Source organism: Morone saxatilis, unplaced genomic scaffold, assembly GCF_004916995.1.
Source record: "Morone saxatilis isolate NCDOM2014 unplaced genomic scaffold, NCSU_SB_2.0 Contig12, whole genome shotgun sequence".
Classification (NCBI taxonomy): domain Eukaryota; kingdom Metazoa; phylum Chordata; class Actinopteri; family Moronidae; genus Morone; species Morone saxatilis.
In genome coordinates this window covers 9329652-9348827 of record NW_023339674.1, presented here as the reverse complement: position 1 = coordinate 9348827, position 19176 = coordinate 9329652, and the positions used below count along the sequence as shown (strand labels likewise).

General features: G+C 39.1%; 2 protein-coding genes across 2 annotated transcripts; both read left to right on the top strand.

Moving 5' to 3' along the window:
• The first annotated feature begins 93 nt into the window (after positions 1-93).
• LOC118322102 (transmembrane protein 79-like) lies at positions 94-10069 on the top strand. Its single transcript, XM_035653686.1, has 5 exons — positions 94-215; positions 3456-3740; positions 5526-6095; positions 6687-6900; positions 9387-10069. The coding sequence occupies exons 2-5, from the start codon at positions 3467-3469 to the stop codon at positions 9640-9642; spliced, it is 1314 nt and encodes a 437-aa protein (XP_035509579.1). The 5' UTR covers positions 94-215; positions 3456-3466; the 3' UTR covers positions 9643-10069.
• A 3424-nt stretch (positions 10070-13493) lies between these two features.
• ndufs7 (NADH:ubiquinone oxidoreductase core subunit S7) lies at positions 13494-19176 on the top strand. Its single transcript, XM_035653971.1, has 8 exons — positions 13494-13509; positions 14317-14353; positions 14988-15059; positions 15163-15283; positions 16425-16604; positions 16889-16935; positions 17258-17346; positions 18721-19176. Exons 1-8 carry the CDS (start codon positions 13494-13496, stop codon positions 18816-18818), a joined length of 660 nt encoding a protein of 219 aa, XP_035509864.1. The 3' UTR covers positions 18819-19176.

Sequence of the window (19176 nt, the reverse complement as noted above, 5' to 3'; positions counted from 1 at the left end):
AGAGAGAGAGAGAAGGAAAAAAAAGATGTGTGGGCGGAGGAAAAGCCTAGTATTTTGTCCGTCCTGAAATTTGATTCAGAAGTTCAGGATCCTGGAAGACAAAAAGCAAACGGAGGGGGAGGGAAGAAAGGCAGAGACGGACAGAGGGGCTTTTTTTTTTTTTTGTAACAGCGAGAAGAGTAAACTCACCAAATAGTCTGCAACCTCCGACCAAAGTAAGTGCGTTTACACGAGGCATGTTTCTAATTGAATAACGCGCTTATGCAGGCATTTAATGGAGTTAAATTACAACACATGTATGTCTGAAATGTAACATTTAAACTGCTGTAAATTGCTGCTGAATGGCCATTAAATATACTGTTTCAGAATGACTTGCGTCCTTTACGCACGGATTTAAAAGCGGGACTCGAGCGCATTTTTGGCTTCATTTATGACCAAATTAGGGGTTTCCTGCAGCCCCTTTTTTTCATATTAAACCAGAAAAGACTTTGCTTGCTCTGTATAGGATGAATTGTAATACATTTGTGTTTGAGAGAGTTGCCCAGCAGCTGGGAGAAACAGTTATTTTTCAGCGGGGGAGTAGAAAGCACATTGCCCCCCGTACGCGCGGTTTCGCATCCACGCCAACTCTGATAACCAACCGAGATTTATTCCCCTCCGACCCGCTTAAAGGCCAGACGGCTCCTAATTGCGCTCTATACAAGGTAAAGTCCTCATTTGTTTGGAGAAAGATCCTCGCCGCAGATTTTTGCGTGCCGACTCTGCGCCACCGTTGGATGTGCGCCAAAAACAGCCAGAAGAAAATGCTCCAAATTCAATCTGCAGATGTTAATGAAAGACTCTGAAATTCACCAAACAGCTCGAATAACAACTGCAGAGCAACAGAGGCGCGTTACTGCGGCTGTTTTAGGTTTGTATTTGTTGTACAATACGTTTATTTCTCCGCGTTTTAATGGATAAGAACCGCAAAAGGTAGAAATTGTGATAAAATAAGTATTCAAATGATTTGTTTGAGTAAAAGTAACAACACTACAGGTAAAAGTACTCCATTACAAGTAATCCTGCATTACATTTTTACTCAAATGTAAAAGTACTCGCAACAAATACAAGTACTTTAAATAAAAAGTACTCATTATGCAGGATTTCCCCTGTCAGTGTTTAATTTACCTTTGAGTAGTTTAATAAGTAACAATACTTATTTTATAAACTGATCATGTTTTATGTTTTAATATATTATATATATATTAATAATTAAGTAGCTGTTTAAATAAAATAAAGTGAAGAAATAACAATCATTAGTGCAGTCAAAGTTTAGAGTAGAATAAACGGGAAACTTTAAAGTAATGCAAGTAAAAGTACTTAGTTACTTTCCACCGTTAATTTAATCTTTAGTAACTGAACGTATTTCCCTCATAACAAATAACAGTAGTATTTTTTCTTGAACATTAACTTTCACTGTATTTGCTGTAAGTGATTTAATCCTGTATTTGTGTTATTTATCTGATATTGTAGTTGTGAAACTTAATTAACTATTTTCTTGTGAAATACTTCAAACTTTCATTTGTTTTCTATAAAAATCATTGAAATTAGTTAAATATTTGATTAAAAACAAGTGAAATACTGGATACTTTCCCTTCTTCGTGGTTCAACATGAACTTAAAATAAGTTAAATACAAGCTTATTCACGTATCTAATGATTGTTCAGGGTCTTTGCATTAAAGCAGGGAACTTTACTACCTTTAATATATTTTGTTAAAGAAATGTATTATTAATTTTCCTGCCTAAAGTAATGTGAAATGATTGATACCACTCTCAGGTGTGTCCATTAAATATGAAGCTGGAGCCAGGAGACCGCGTAGCTTAGCTTAGCATAAAGACTGGAAACAGAGGGAAACCGCTAGCCTGGGTCGGCCTCCTACCAACAGAATTATGAACTCATTATATCTCATTTGTTTAATCTTTGCAAAATACAAAGCTTAAAATGAGTTTTTAACTTTCAGAGGCTAGCCGTTTCCCCTGGTTTCCAGCCTTTATGCTAAGCTAAGCTAGCCAGCTGTTTGCTATAGTTTCATATTTAATGGACAGATATGAGAGTGGTTTCAATCTTCTCATTTAATTCTCAGCAAGAAAGCAAATTAGCTTTATTTCCAAAATGTCAACCTAGTAAAAAGTGAATGAAGTTTATATTCCCCAAACTTAAGTATGTTACAGACACTGGTATTGATATATATCCCTAGTTCTCCAATACTTTATATTTTGATGGCCTAAAAGTAGTTAAATTTAAGTATATTGTATCTAAAAGTAGTTCAATTTAAGTATATTGAATCTAAAAGTAGTCAAATCTAACTATATTAAATCTAAAAGTAGTCAAATATAAGTATATTCAGTTTAAAAGTAGTAAAATCTAAGTATATTCAGTCTTAAAGTAGTAAAATTTAAGTATATTCAGTCTTAAAGTAGTAAAATTTAAGTATATTGAATCTAAAAGTAGTAAAATTTAAGTATATTCAGTCTTAAAGTAGTAAAATATAAGTATATTAAATCTAAAAGTAGTAAAATTTAAGTATATTCAGTCTAAAAGTGGTAAAATATATTGAAAGTATATATTAAAGTATATTGAGTCTAAACTTACTGAAATCAGTCTGTAAAATACCCACCATTAATACAATTTTAGTTGTTGAATAAATACAGAGGACATGACCTCAGTGTCCTGGCTGCGTGAGGTTGCAGTCTGGTATCCAGCCTGTGCAAAGCCATTTATAAACTCTACACATTAGTTCATTTTTGGGAAAAGGTCTCAAGAAAACTAAAAAAACTTCAGGGATAACAATTCAAACCTCCACAGACCATCCTGACTTCCTGTGAATGACGATTATTGTATAAGCACATAAACTCAGGTCAACACTGATTTCCTTTCTCCTCACGCAGCAGACACAGTTTGACATCACTTTAAGGATTTATACTTACCTAATGTGGAGGGTAAATGCTCTCGTTGTCAGTAAAAAGTGGTGCTTTTTAAACAGTTTGAGTTAGTAGAAGAAAGGGGGAATAAAAGGAGATAAAAGAGACACTTTTTCATCTCCAGACTTTCACATTTGCTCCTTGATTTATCTGGATAGGAATCAGGATTTTAATAACTTTTGATTTTGGTTCAAAAAACTTTTTCTATAAAAAACTTAAATGTTCTGTCAGGGTTTTCATGATGATGTGGCTTCTTTCTGCTCTTTGCCACGAGCGCCACCAGATCCTTAAAAAGGAAAAGTGAAGCATTTATTATATTTAATAGAAAACAAAGCAGAAACTGGCGAGTTTTCAGTGCAGTTGTGAACTGTTTTGGCTTTTCTGTCACTTGGAGAACGGAGGAGGTTTTACTGTGTGTCCCTGGTTTGGTGTTTTTTAACTGGTTTCTGGCCCGTTTTTTTCTTTTTGTCTGGATCTCTTCCTGCTCCTCTCAGGCTGTGTGACTATGAGCACCTCGGGGCTTCAGGCCACTAACCGGCAGAATGTGAAGGAGCTCGACAGCATGAAGGAGTCCATCAGCGACATCATAAACCAGCTCCAGGACATCGACCCGACCCGGCTCTCCTTCTCCCCCTTCCTGGACCTGGACACTCAGATCTCCTTGGCCCCGGTGTCAGACAGTCCCGAGTCCTCGGTGGAGGAGCTTCACTCGTCCTCCCACTCCGTCTCCGGCTCCCAGCACTCCCTTGAACCGCCACCAGCAATCAATCAGCCGAGGAGTGAGTTATTACCGCTGCTTTTTTACTGTCTGACGGAGTGTAGGATTTGAGGGGAGGCCAGAGCAAATTAGTGGAGGCTAAAGTCGAGACTGGATCCTGAGAGAGTAAAGACGGAGTCAGGACTGATTAAAGTGCAGCAACAGTTGCACATGTCTTTCCAATTTTAAAAAATAATGCTAAAGGAGTGTTTTTAAGGTTGAGCAGATGTGTAGATCTACCAGCAGGAGCTCTGGACTAAATCAACCTCTGTGTCATGCATAAAGGTTTTAGGACCTTTAAATCATTTACGCAGATTGTTTGTGGTGCTGGGGGAGGACGTAACAGAGCAGTACGGGGTGGAAAAAAATCAGGTTTTTGACTTTGATTTTGTTTGAATCAGTAATAAGTTGAATCGACATCCAGTACAATTCACATTCAGGTACCATTATCTTTAGAAACAGAGTGGTTTCAGTGTCTCCCTGAAGAGAAAAGGCTGTTTTCGTATGTTTCTTTTATGTTTCATTGCTCATTATGTGATAATTTAAAGGTCCAGTGTGGAACATTTAGGAGGATCTATTGCCAGAAATTGAATATAATGTAATATGCATGTGTATAATCACCTGAATATAGGAATTGTTACCTTAGAATGAGTCAAATCACCAGGTTTCTACAGTAGCCCAGAAGGGACAAACCAAACAATGACTGGTAGTTTTGGTGGCAGCTGTGGTGATTCAATCCCCAGCATGTTGAAGTGTCCTTGAGCAAGATACTGAACCCCAAATTGCTCCCGATGCCATTAGTGTGTGGATGTGATATGTAGGGTGCTGTATAAGTAGTTAGTAGTTTCTCCTTCGCTCTTGGATTGGGAGGGTGAAGTGAGGGGACTGCAATCTGCAACTACACTGGTGGATAAATCCTACACACTGCTCCTTTAAGCTGTACAGTCTTTATTAAAAGGTTCTTCTTGAGCTTAAGCTGTGTTTTAGGAGAGGAGTTACGTATAAAAAGTAAAAACATTGTCACCACTACAACAACAGTTGTGTTGTCTTATAAAGTCCTTGTGGTCATTTGCATATTAATACAACAACAACAAACTCAATTCCAGAGAAAAGAAGCTGTTTTTTATAAAGTTAAAACAGACATGAGGCAGACAAAGTATAAGACCGATTTAGAGAGATCTGTAATGTGAGTACCTCCATTATGACCGACATTAAAATACAGCGAAGGTCGACAATATTCAGCTACAGTTTACACAGGAGGCCGATTTATTCCTAATAAAAGGATAATTTATTATTGAATCCTGAACGAAACCAGTTTAAGAACTCCTTGTTCACACTTCTCTTCCCAATAGATAGATAGATAGATACTTTATTTTTCCCGAGGGAAATTCAAGTATATTTATCTAACTATCATTCAATAGTTCCTTTTTGGAGACACGATTGCAGTGTTTTCAAACCATTTCGAATCATTTTACCTCTGCTTACTATCTTTTCATCACATTTTAGCTCCCAACGAATCATGGATGTTTACGTGGTTGAGTGGTACACATTACCAGTTTGAGAACCAGTGATTTAGATGTTTAATGGACGTCGATGGACAGGGGCCCCACAGCAACTTTCAGCCTGGGGCCTCCTAGTAGGTTAATCCAGCCATGTGCCCACCCTCTCCAAACCTTTAAATGAGACCCAGGCAAAGCAGAGGCCAGACACGCAGCGAGGGAGTGATTGATTAGTGTGAGTCTGTTGTTGATTGCTTTCAGTATCTGGTTTTGGATCCTGTATTAAAATGTGCTCTGGTTTTGAACAGGCTCTGCTCCCTGCCACCAGCAGCCCAGAGACGACCTCCCGGAGGAGCCACGAGCGGATCAGACAGAGGAGGGGGAGCTGGATCAAACTCTTTCCAGTCCGATCATCACAGCGCACAATTTGGACGCTGCCACGGAAAACTGCATCAGCTGTCCAACCCCAGCCTCTCAGGGAGACATTCCCAACGGCACAGACACACCAAGATGGAGTCCAGAATCCACCCATCTGGACTGCACTGTGGACGAGGGTCGACCTCTGATAGGCCCGCCGCCAGAGAGCGTGGAGCTGACTGTGTGGAGCTCAGAGGGGCGGAGGGGAGAGACTTGCGAGGCCGCAGTGGAGGCTTCCGATCGGGGACGATGCTGCTGCCGCTGCTGCCAGTGTAAATGCTGTCAGAGCGGCCAAGTTCCCGCTTTCTTCTCAGTCGTGGCGTCTCTTCTGTGCGCAGCCGGGATCCTCTATGCACTCTATTTCTATGTCCCCATCAAACCCCCCGACTGCCCTGACGTGGCCAGCCGCGTCGTCTTCACCCTCTGCTGCTGCGTAGTGGCAGCCGTCCCCATCCTGCTCGGTACGCTTCAAACACCTGCACGCTTGACGTTCAAAAACAGCCACAAATGAAAGATAAAGATTAAGAGAGGATTTGGTTTGTCTGGCCGCCTCGTCTTGGAATGTTTCAATGTCTCCTGTCCCCTTTAATTTCGTGCGCTTTCAACCTCAGTGCAGCAGACGTCTCCCCGGGCCTCTGGAGAGAAGCATAATTTCCTTCTCCTGCACATAGCTTTAAATGGAAACTACAATAAGAGGTTGGCTGTGTCTCTCATCTCCCAGGCTGTGGCCTAATTGTTTCAGAATATTTTAATCACTTCCCAACCTGGGTGACCTGAACTAGGTGGCAGGTGGCAAAAAAACATCCAAACAAAAAGCCTGCCCAGACCAGTTTCCTCTCACCTCTTTGTCAAGCTGGTGACATTGAAGGGTATTTGCATGTGGGCCATTGTGCCGGCGGTTGCTACATTCAAATGAAGCTATTATAAAAACAAAATAGGCTGTCAGACGAGATCAAGTGCAGCGAGGAGTTGCCTAAAGTTGAGAGCTGTTTGTGGAAAGATGGCGAATATTCAAGATGCTAACTGACTTATTGCTCTTTTATCCCTCGCAGCAATGCTCATGGGTGCAGTGTGCCAGTTCTGCACAGCCTCCTTCAATCTGCAGGAGTCGTTTCCCAGAGGGCGGGTGGTTCAGCAGCTGTTTGTCACGGCGTCCTTGGAGCAGTTACTCCTCTATGTCCTCAACCTTGTCGTTATGGCCGCTTTACTGCCTCAAGACCAGCTGAAGTTGGTGCCTATACTGGTTGCCATGTTCATCTTAGGAAGGTGAGGCTCAAACGGTGGATAAAGGTGACTCATAAAAAGCCTCATAAACAAACAGTATTAAACTGTTTCTTAACATGAGACAATAAACACAATAAAGAAAACTGAGATGTAAAGACAAAACTGTGAGCTTCACAACCACAGAGCAGCATAAACACGTAATATAAAGAATAAAATAACACAGCAACAAGACTCTACAGAGGCTACAGACATACAACTCTTTACTAGACACAGCAAGATTATTATAATTAACTAAAATTAAAACTAGGTGTGAAAAAACATTTTAATCAACTGCAATAAAACTACACTTTAGAAAACTCATCTGATTCCTAGGCCGCATCCTCGCCTGTCAACAACTATCATGATAAGAATAAAATAAAAAAGATGTTTGTTTATTATTTAAAATAATAATAGGCTATAATTACTTATACATCATGATATTGTATTTTCTGAACCAATATTAACATTATAAGGTGAGGGAAAGTCTGGTGTGACCCTGACAAATAAGTCTCCTCACTATGAAAGATGGTACAAATTGCTCTATAAGGGGCCTCATGTGTTTGTGTTACGGTGCCGCCCAATATTATAATAAAGAACTAAAACTAAACTGAATTGAAATTAAAAGTAAAATAAAAATAAAAACTGCAGAAAAATACAAAACTCGTGCTAACTTGCTCACAATGACAATGCTAACATGTGAATGTTTAGCAGGTGACATTTACCATAGTCAACATCTTAGCTCTAAAGAGCTCTAAAAGCTGAGACTCTTTTTTCCATAAACCATAGATGAGAAAAGTTCATCAGGATCAGCAGTTATTACAGTTCATCCTGGGGGTGGACACAATGTCTGCACCAAATTTCGAGATATTTCAAAACCACTTCAAAAATGAAAATTCAACTTCATGGTGGTGCCAGAGGAAAAGCCTTGGGATCACCAGAGTCAGTAGGATTCATCCTCTGGGAACCATGAATGTTTGTAGCAAATCTCACGACAATCCGTCCAATAGCTGTCAAGATATTTCAGTCTGGAGTGGACTGACAGGCCGACACTGCCGTCTCTGGAGCCGTGCCGATAGCATGGCTAAAAACGAACACAACCACTGTCATTAACAAAGCCAAAGGGAACTGTTGGCAGCGTTTTGTGGAGCAGCAGTGAGTTCAGACTGCCACACAAGTTAAGATGAACTCTTCTGTGTGCTCAGTTTGTTACTCTTCTTTATGTGATGTGAGATTTTCTTTGTATCATAAGTGCTCAAAATGTAAAACATGAAACCTCAAACAACTCTGAAGTATCAAATCAAACCCCGCCGAGTCATTCATCATCATTTCATAGGAAGAAGATTATTAGCAATTTCTAGAAACTAAAGTCCTCTGTCTATAAGCTACACTTGTATTTTAATATATAATAATGAATTTATTTAAAGGAATAATTTGACTTTATGGTAAATACACTTATTCGCTTTCTTGCTGAGTTAGAGAAGAACGTAGATCTGTGTTTGTGCTTTATGTGTGAGACAGTTAGCTTAGCTTAGCACAAACACTGGAAACAGGTGGAAACAGCTAGCCCGGCTCGGCAAAGGCAACAAAATCTGCCTACCAAAACCTCTTAAACTCAAATTATCATGTTGTACGCAGCTGTGAACCTGTCGACTTTAGGCTGTTTTGAATGAAAAATAAGGCGCCCGCATGATTTGTGTAGAACAGAAGAATTGTTGTTTGTTTCAGGAGGTGTGTGCGGTGAAGCTGTGGTTTTATTTCGTTTGTTTAATCCGTGCTGTACAAAGCGTAGAAATGGCACCATTTTATGGAGGGTTGAATGCCGGACTTTGTCTTACTTGGAGGCCGTTGCTAGACCCCCCGGGTGCAGCTACGACAGTGTTTTTTACTTCTCTACATTTATCTGACAGCTACTAGTTACTAGTTAACTTGTAAACACACTGAATTGTGATAATTAAACCACTGGTGACCCCTCACATTAAAGCTGTGTGTACTTAAAGCTCTTTCCTGCAACCTTCAGAGTAAATTTCCTCTCTAAACTTCTACATTTGTATAATTATTTATGACTCAAAGAGGTAAATTTATCCAATATTTCACAAAAAAAAGCTAATATTTGAGAAAACCCCAAATAATGAACATATAAATCTGTGTCGCAGGTTTTATTTATTCTTATTTCTCTACTCATCTTACAACCCCTCAGATTTATCTGGCTCTACTCCCAATATACAAGTATATTATTCTACTATATTAAAGTAATGACATACAGTATAAAGAATTAGGAAACATTGATGCCAGCAGGACTTGTAAAGGAGTAATTTATTGGGCTTTTTTTACTTAATAAAGCGTTCTCAATACTTCTTTCTGTCCTGGTTGAACTGCTGCTTCATGAAACACTGTCAGGAAGGTTGTGAGTGTTTATCACTGAAGTTTGAACTTGATCTGATTTCCTGTTTGTGTGTGTGTGTGTGTTGTTTTTTTTTAATCCTCCACAGGCTTGTTTACTGGGTCAGCCTGAACGTGTGCAGCTCCTGGCGAGGCTTCGGCTCTGGCCTGACCATCTTCCCGCTCCTCGCCGTGGTGGCTCTCAATCTGTTCCTCATGTACAGCCTGAATCTCAAACAGCCACTTTTTGGCTCTCAGGACGTCCTCTATAATCAGGTCACCCCCTCTTCCTGGTCAGGGGAGACATCACAGAGCCCGAGTGGCAAACCAGACATCCTACCCACAGACATCCTGGACGTTCAGTGAGGAGGCGAGCTGCGCTTTCTTCTTTCAGAGGAGGAGATCTTTCCAAAAATAGGTCATTCCTGTGGTCTGCAGTTCAGCACAGCAACACACGCTGCAACTATAACCTCCAAGTCTGTGACGGCTTAACTTGTATTTTTGCTCCTCCTATACAGGACTGTTTTTTTAAAATGTGGATTCATGCTTATTATCTGAAATACAAGAGCTAGTGGCGGAGGAGGCCTTTGAACAATGCTGTAGTCTTAAAACATCCGTCCTTTAAAGCTATTCCAGTGCCTATATTTAATGTTTTGAACTCCAAGTACTTAAAAAGCTCTGCTATATTTGTGGCTGAATTTGGTTTGACCCTTAAACCACGAGCAAAGCAGCTTCAGGCTTTATTATTTCAACTGTCCAAAAAAAAAAAAGTTTGTACATGATGAAGACAGAATAAAAGCCATTTGTAAAAAAGAAACAAACGTCTTTTCATCATTTCCAAAACCAGTTTTCAGTTCCCTCGCTGACTCTCTGTCTATTCCTGGAGACACTGCAGTGTGTGTTTCCAGCGCTGGGACTGTCATTACGAGATAACATGCTCTCCATGTTTCTCTGGTCGCTCTCCATCTCCACCCTGCTGGCGTCCTCACTGCTGCTGATGATGATGCACGCTCGGTTTGTGGCGCAAAAAAATGAGGCCAAAACAAAAACAGGATGTTAACGATATGCTTTTGACCACTTTGTCAACAGGAGATTAAAGAGCTTTTCCAAATTACTTTAATTAAAGGCAATTCATTTGACTCTTGTGTCAGAATTTCGGTTTTCAAACGCTCAGATTTAATTCCTTTTTCCAATTCAGTGAAAGAAAATGTTTAATTCCTGCACGCTGTCGCCTGTTGATGGTCAGACTAGTCTAAAGTTTGGGTTTATCACTTTGCGGTCAGATGAACATATTTGATTCTTTGTAGACCGATGTCTGAAACTACCTGCCTAGGGGACAATCTCAAGTTTAAAATGTTAAATATGGCCTACAAATTAATGTAATTTAACATAATTTGGGGGTATTTCTCTTTATTGTAATAATTTCATCCATGTAAAAAGTTTTTTTTTTTTTTCAAATTTAACATTTAGCCAGCTGTACCTAAATGTGAAACTTCATACAGTGACATAATAATTATAATAATAAACTTTATTTATACAGCAGTTTCATACATAAAATGCTCAAAGTACTTATAATTTAATAATATCATTAATAAAATCAGATTAGATCAGAAATTAATTTGGTCAGAAGTGCAGCAGAAAGGTAACAGTAAAGAAAAACAATCAATAAAATGGTCAGTACAGATAATATTCTCCTTTAATGTGGCTGCCTTCACACTAAAATATATCTTTTTCAACCTAAAACAAAAGTTGAAAGCAGTCAACTAAAGAGAGGTGGTGATGACTTATTTTTGTTCTCATCTGCAAGTAAAATTCTTTATAAATCTCCTCCAGAAATACACAAACAGAGGAGCAGCTATGATGGAGAGAAGCGGAGGAAGACAAGCTGCTCAAACCTACCTCACCATTATTAGCTGTTACGGAGCTCTCTGATCCCATTTGAGTGCTTGTGGCTCACAGCAGGTCATTTGAGCTCGAGGCTAATAGACCAAATGATTAATCAAAAACAATAATCATCTGATTGATTGATACTCTGTTGGCCGCAGTGCCAGGCCGCTCTGCTCCTGCCTGTGAGTCTGTTTTGCTGCGGCCTCATGAGCTTTATATAAATCCATGGAAAGACATTCATCAGCTCTCTCCTCTGGAAACCAGTCAGCGGCTGTCAGCAGCTCCTTCCAGTGCCTTGCTCAAGAGCTCCAACAGGGTTTGTTATCATTGTACAATGCTGGGTTTTGTATTTGGTTGCTATGAAGCTGTGTTGATGAGCAGCTTTAGTGTAGTAGTTTTATAGAAGAGCTTTTAATCACATCTCACTGTCTATTAAACATTTAATACTGTAGTTAATCAACTGCACAACAAACAAACAAGTTGCATTACTGATGGAGAGACGCTCATGTTACCAGCACAACAAAATACAACCATAGCCGCACATTTTCATGTATAAATCATAATCAAGTTGCTGTGTGAGAGGTGTGTTTTGATTCGGATGTGTATGATTGAATTAATGTGCTTGTTGTGACAACACTCGGCACAAATGCAGCTCGACCAGCAGAACCAGCTCCAATCTAATTATCTGGATGAAGCAGACTCAAGTTCTAACCTCTAAAGTGAAAGTACAAAGTCAGTTCTTGTAAAGATTAATGTGAGTTGTATTCTGCCACAGACACAGTTTGCTCTCCAAAGTTGTGACTGTTTGTGTAAGAAAGATGTCTCATGGTTAAGATTAACCTGCGAGGCAATAAATAAAAGTCCAGTTGTTTCCACTTGGGAGCAGAATAATATTTGATGTATCCTCGTGCTGGATTGTGGTGGAAGTTACTTTTATTTCTGTGTTTTTAAATCAGTTATGTGTTTGTTGCATGGACACCTGGAAGATTAGCTTCTGCTTTGAAAATGTTGATAAGAGCTTTAAAATAAATTATATTAATTACTAATAACTCGGACACTTTCTTCCTCTGCTCAGATACAAGAACAAAAACAGTCAGAGACAGAAGCTGCTCAGTTCAGTTTTTTGATAAAACTACAATCAGAAATACACAAAGAGTCACACTACAGTTCCTAAAATGCAGGCAATGAAAGTCATCCACTGGGGGGCGCTAAACAGCTAATAAACAATTAATGATGTCTCCAGACTTTCTATTTATCAGTATTACTAAAATACTAGTTATCAGTCAGTGTTGTCCAACTCACAAGTCACTGGAGACAGTAAATGTTTATACATATTACACTTGGTAGATATATGTATTTTGTTTTGGGAAGCACTAAAAACTGTATGTAAATCACACAGAAATAAAAGATGTAGTATTTAACCACCAGAATTTTATTCCTGGCAGTTTAACATGGCTTAGAAACACATTAAATCGTCATGTTTGAGGGTAAGATTTACCAAAAAATCTATCTGAATGGGTAACTGGATAAATATGATAAATATGAACAATCGGTCTAAAAGGAATATTTTAAACTGATGATTTGTGGTATGTGGTCAGAGGATTTATTTCTTGCTTACATGGCTAGTTTTAAACAATGATTTAAACGTCTATATTATTACTTTGGTTCAGATCAGCCTGTTGTCAGGTCACAATAATGCTCACATTGCACAACAATAGAAAATGTAGAACACATACTTATGTAATAAATATAAAGAAGAGAAGGAACGGCTCATATAAAGGATCAGGAAAGTTTTTATTAATCTAACTTATATCTTATGTTTGCATATTTGTTAGCAATGTAAAATATATTATTATTGTATTATTATTGTATTTTTATTGTATATTATTATTATTATTATTATTATTAATAATAATGATTTTATTTTTGTATTATTATTATTTTATTAATAATATATATTATTAATAATTGTATTTTTATTTGTATTCTTTTTATTATTATTATTAGTATTATTATTAGTATTATTATTATTAGTAGTAGTATTATTATTATTATTATTATTATGATTATTATATTATTATTAATACATTATTATGATTATTATATTATTATTATTATTATTATTATTATTATTATTATTATTATTATTATTATTATATACTGTATACTCCGGTACAGCAGGTGGCGGTCTGCACCTTCAAAGTAAATCCACCACCAAATGAAAAGACGACGAAGAAGAAGAAGCCCGTTGTCATCGTTACAGCAGCGCCCCCTGCCGCACGCGCTCACCCCGGCACAGGAAGCACTCTGACGTCACTGTAACCTCAAAGATGGCGGCGTTGTTTGGTAAGCGATGTTTAAACTATAAATTTAATCCGCTTTTATTGAACATTAACGAGTTCTGAGAGCGGAGTCATCGGAGAGGCTTCTCGCAGAACCGCACTGCCCGCCGCTTTCACCGTGTCGGTGACGGGATCAGTAACTTTTAGAGACTGCGCACACTGACCTTGCGCTGTCTGCAGGCTAACAGGCTGCAACGAGCTCCGGCTGCAGCAGTCAGAGCTACTTTATACTATATATATATATACACGTGTACTATATGAGATGTTAAACGGTGTTATTGTGGTGGTTTGTCTCTAACGTTGTAGGTGTAGTCATTACAGGTGTGTCGTTAGTCCCATTATAGCGTCATCCGCTGTGGATACGATTGTCAAACCAGACTCCCTTTGAAAACTCGGCCACTTTTAAGTTCCTCGCCTCTGTTTGTGAACTTTATGCTGCTTGTGGTATCATTTTAGGGCTTCTACAAACCGCCAGGAGCTGCTCTACAATTCGGCATTAAGCAGCACTTAATTCAGTGAAAACAGAAGTCTTTAAATCATTATATATGTATATATGTATAAAATAAAGTAGAAGGGGGTTTTGTGTGGCATTAATTTTATAAGTTTATACTGGAAATAGCACACTTTGGTCGAGGCTCTAATGTCCAGACTTTGTGTAAAGTGTTGAGGTTATCTTGAACTCTTGTGTTCATCATAAAGTTATCTGTGCTGTCCATTAGCAAAGTTCAGTGATTGGACAATACAGCTGTCAGAAAGTGGATCACTGTTCATATAAAATGTATTCAGTTTGTTAAATGCTTTTATTTTGCAGCGCCTCGCCTGGCCCTGTTTGGCTGCTTTTCAACAAGGTAAGAACCTTTTTAATCCTGTTCCTTGTTTCCAAACTTGGTTTACTGGAGCTGTCTCCTCCCGGTCCTACAGCTGCTGGATTATTACAGCAGTTGTTCTTTCATACCCACATAATAAACACATTTATTACTTGGCTATTGTTAAGGTCTAACTAATTGAATTCGATCTCTGTAGGCAGCCCAAAAATACATATTTACCAAATTACAGTAGGTCAGGTGACTGAAAAGTATCTAACAACTCACTTTAAACCTACCCAGTTTGTCTAATGTTAGTTTTGGTCAATATCTGTGTTACTTTTGAGTCAGATGATCTCCCAGTGAAGAGAATAGTAAGCTAAAACAGTCCTCACTCATCAACAAGGGCTGAATGTGCTCAGCCTGTGTGCTGTTCGGAGGCACAGTCAAGTTAATCCTCTAAAGCATCGCTAAATTTAGGAAGCTCAGACAAAATCATCGTCATCTGTCCACCTCACACAGTCTCAAAATTATTTAATTTAACACCATAAAGTTACAATATTCCCCTCTTGTGGAACTGTTTTGGGGCTTTCTATTATTTCACTGACTGTTCTGGTTAAAATATTCATACACTTGCTTTACTGTTGTTTCTCCCTCTGACTTTCTCTCCATCCAACAGACCCATTTCAGTGTTTGCTGTCTCACAGAAGAGTCTGCACAGCAGTGCAAAAAGCGAGAATGCCACCACGACGTGAGTTTACCAGAAACACTCTGGTGTAAATATACGACTGGAGAACAGACACCGAGTAAACCCTCTGCACATGGTAAAGATCCCCTCCGTCCTTCTGTTGCAGTGTGGTTCCAGTCAGAGAGAAAAGCACGGCGGTGGCAGCAGCCAAACCAGCAGCTGGAGCCAGCAGCAAGGGCGAGTATGTCATCACTAAGCTGGACGACTTGGTCAACTGGGCACGCAGGGTGAGTGCCCGAGAGGATGTCCGCTGTGTTAGCATCCACATGTGTGTGTGTGCGCAATCTCTTTTACGTTACATCTTCATTTGTCCAACTGAGAATGAGACTGTTTGTTCTCACACCTGGAAATGAAACCAAGTCTCTTCTCTGGAGGTCCGATGTGACTCCAGCTGCGTGTGATCGTCTGTCATTGTTTGAACGCGTCACATCATTAGTGGTGTTGCCTTTTGGAAATAGATCTCAGTCTTTAGATTAAACTGCTGCTGTTTGATCTGTTGTTCATTTAAAATCTCATCTTTCTGAGCTTGTGAAGTATCTGAACCATCTCATCTCAGTTGTCTGGATTCTGCACAATATTTCTAATATAAATGTAGTTCTGGGTAATATACGGGATGGACTAGTATACCAGTTTTAATTTCTCATATGATTTGAAATTTCATATACTGCCACACTGTTACATAGCTGAAACAACTGCTGTGACTCAGATGCTTCTTCTGCAGTACAACTATTTGAAGATAAGTATTTAAGTATTTTAAAAGGAAGCAGTGTTAAAGTTGTCACATATATACCATTTTGTGGGGCCAAGAAACCCCTACAGTAATAAAAGCCTTCACTATATACGTGCTGACATTAACATATATATTAAGTACTCCTGACAGCAGAATATAAGGCACTGTATATATTGATTGCTGGTACAGTTTATTATTCACACCAGCATTTAAGGCCGTCATTACAAAAGCAGCCAACCTAGAATACCACTGAACAGTGTGTGTCAACTGTACCGGAGGTCTGACAGTCACTGTTTTTAAGGAAACATCAAGCCAGGGAGTTGTTGCTTGAATGTCTGTGGCTGCTGATGCAAACACTGCACAACTACAACAAGGAAACAAATGACAAACATGGACTCATAACCTATAAAAGAACTAATTTCACAATCTGCCAAATATCAGCAGAGAGAATAAAGTTAATATATACAGACGTTGCCTCTTAAAGCCAATATATTGATCCATCTCTAGTCTACATTAGCTCCCTGCTGCTGTTGAACAGTACATTGAAGTGTGTGTGTTTTGGACTGTACCATAAGCAGCTGTGTTGTCTGCTCTGTTAGTGTTTTGCTGACGTATCGCTGCTCTGCTAACGCCCTCAGAGTTCTCTGTGGCCGATGACCTTTGGCCTGGCGTGCTGCGCTGTGGAGATGATGCACATGGCGGCGCCTCGTTACGACATGGACCGCTTCGGAGTGGTGTTCAGAGCGAGTCCCCGGCAGGCCGATGTCATGATCGTGGCAGGAACGCTGACCAATAAGATGGCTCCGGCCCTGCGGAAGGTGAGGAAGGGAACGAGCGGGATGCAACAGCCGCAATGGCACCTTCAGCATCTTTTACATTTAAGTGTAATTCAACTAATGACGCTCCAAACAACAGCCCACTGTCTCAGACCTCTCTGTCTGCAGGATGAGAACAGTATAGCTGTTTAAATTCTGGCTGGATTAAGACCAGCCTGTCGGTGGATTGGTAGCCTGGCATGAAGCCTTCTTCCAGCTGAGAGGACAGATTAGCTCTTAGTCAGGCGTTATATAAGAGGGACTGAACTGCGCCTTCTTGCCAACAGGTGTACGACCAGATGCCTGAGCCCAGATACGTCATTTCCATGGGAAGGTGAGTTAACTCTTAGTTCCAGCGTCGGTAATGTGGTCTATATGTTGTATCTGTGGAGTCTCCACAGCTGATCTCATACTAACATTTACTTAACTGTGTTTCTGATGTTTAGCTTTGCTGTGAGTTGTTTATTCCTGCTTTTGCCCAATGTTCTTCTTTCTGCTCTGTGACTACAAGCCTCATCGTATGTGAACCTTCCCATTATTGGTTGAGTGTATGGATTTTAGTGTAGTTGTGCGTTGCAAATGGAATATGTTTGCACTTTTATAGCTGTCTAATTACAACTGTAACTGTAAGTGTCTTAATAACGTTCCTCTTCCAGCTGTGCTAATGGAGGAGGCTACTACCACTACTCCTACGCTGTCGTCAGAGGTTGTGACCGAATCGTACCAGTGGACATTTACGTTCCAGGTAAACTTTACCGTCTAATATGGAAATTATATAATCTACAAATATCTTTTTATAAATGAGAAATACTGTCGTTTAGACAATAGTGTGTTTTCAACTTTGTGGCAATTCTTTGGGTAAAACCCTTTTCTGTTTGAACATGACAATCCCCCCATACAACTGGCATTAATAGTTTATAACTATCAGAACTGCTAATTTAATTTTGTAGCTTTAGTAGATTTATTACTAAGTACTTGGATTATTCACAAATATTAGTAATATTACAAATACTGGTAGAACTATGTGTAATAAATAGTGGAAGTACATGACTTGTGTGTCCCACAACTGTCCCAGACTTAACAACCATTGTCCCAAATTGAAGTTCTTCTTTTCATTCCACATAATTAATATAATTTACAATATAGTTTATAGTTTAAACTTAGTTTCAGTAACTTGCATCACTTTATAGTCTCACTCTGGTCCACCATGGAAGTTCTGCTAGTTGTTCCCTAATTAAAAATGCTGTTTAAATCCCAATAAAAACTTGAAGTTCTCCTCGTTGTTCCCCTAGTTGAGTTAATGTTTCTTGTTCATTCATAGCTGCATTGCTGCAAACAGCCGAACTAATGCAAACCTGTTTCTGATTCATATATGGCGACAGAAATTTACATACACACACATTATTATAAACATTATTATTATTATTATCATAATAATCACAATCTAATTACAGGGACATCATATATTTGAAGTAAAAAAAGGGAGGGAGAAGATCAAACAGACTATTTAAATATTTACAAGCCCAAACAAACTATTTACATGTAAGCTATAGAAACGCCCTAATCCAGAGCTCCGGAGAGAAAGCGTGAAGGAGAAGGTCAAACGTGCTCCACACCTGCTGACTGCGGACAGAGAGAGAGCGACCCTCGGGCTGTGATTACTCTGAGCAGCATGCATGTGGATTATAAGATCACAATATATTATAATTTAATATATTTCCCCCCTTTATTACTGAAGGTCGCTAGTTGCTTTTTAAGACATAAAGTTGCCAAATCTAGAGAGAAAGTCACATATATTCAGTGTCACACAAACATAATAACTGAATGTATACTAATTAATTTCTCTACTGTCCCAGAATCGTCCTGCATCTTTGTGGTCTCAGTATGTCTGCAGCAGCTTTCACTCTGCATATAGCACATAGTTAATTCCAGTCTTTATTTAGCAGTGTCTTGTAGACTTATGGGATCAGTGTATGACATTCACATCCAAATATATAAATAAACTATCAGAGAATAATTAACAGATGCTGTTCATCAGTCAGAGTTTGTGAATTGAAATCTTCTCTAAACATACACGAGTTGCTCAGTTTCTCCCCCCTCCTCACCCACCTGTCCTCAGGTTGTCCCCCCACTGCAGAGGCTCTCCTCTACGGGACTTTACAGCTGCAGAAGAAAATCAAACGTGAGAAGAAGATGAAGATCTGGTATCGGAAGTGAATGTGTTATATGTGTGTATCTGGTATGTAAGTGTTGTATTTCTGGTTTCATTTTGGAGCGCCGCTCCTCCTCCATGTAGAGCTTCAGGAACTCAATAAACTCATCGTTGTAATTTACACATAGTGCACTGCTGCTTATTTTAAACCAAAAACAGAGCAGCGGCCAGTTTTTCTGCTTCTTTAGTTCAGTATTTAAATATGAAGACTGTTTCTGTAATATTACAAGTCTTCATTATGAATATATAGCCATATGCATCATTTTTCTCATTAATATCAAACTCTTAGTTGTGACTGTAAGATAAGAGTGTCATTCTACATTATCTTAAATATTATTTTGAATAAACTGAGCTCACATGAAA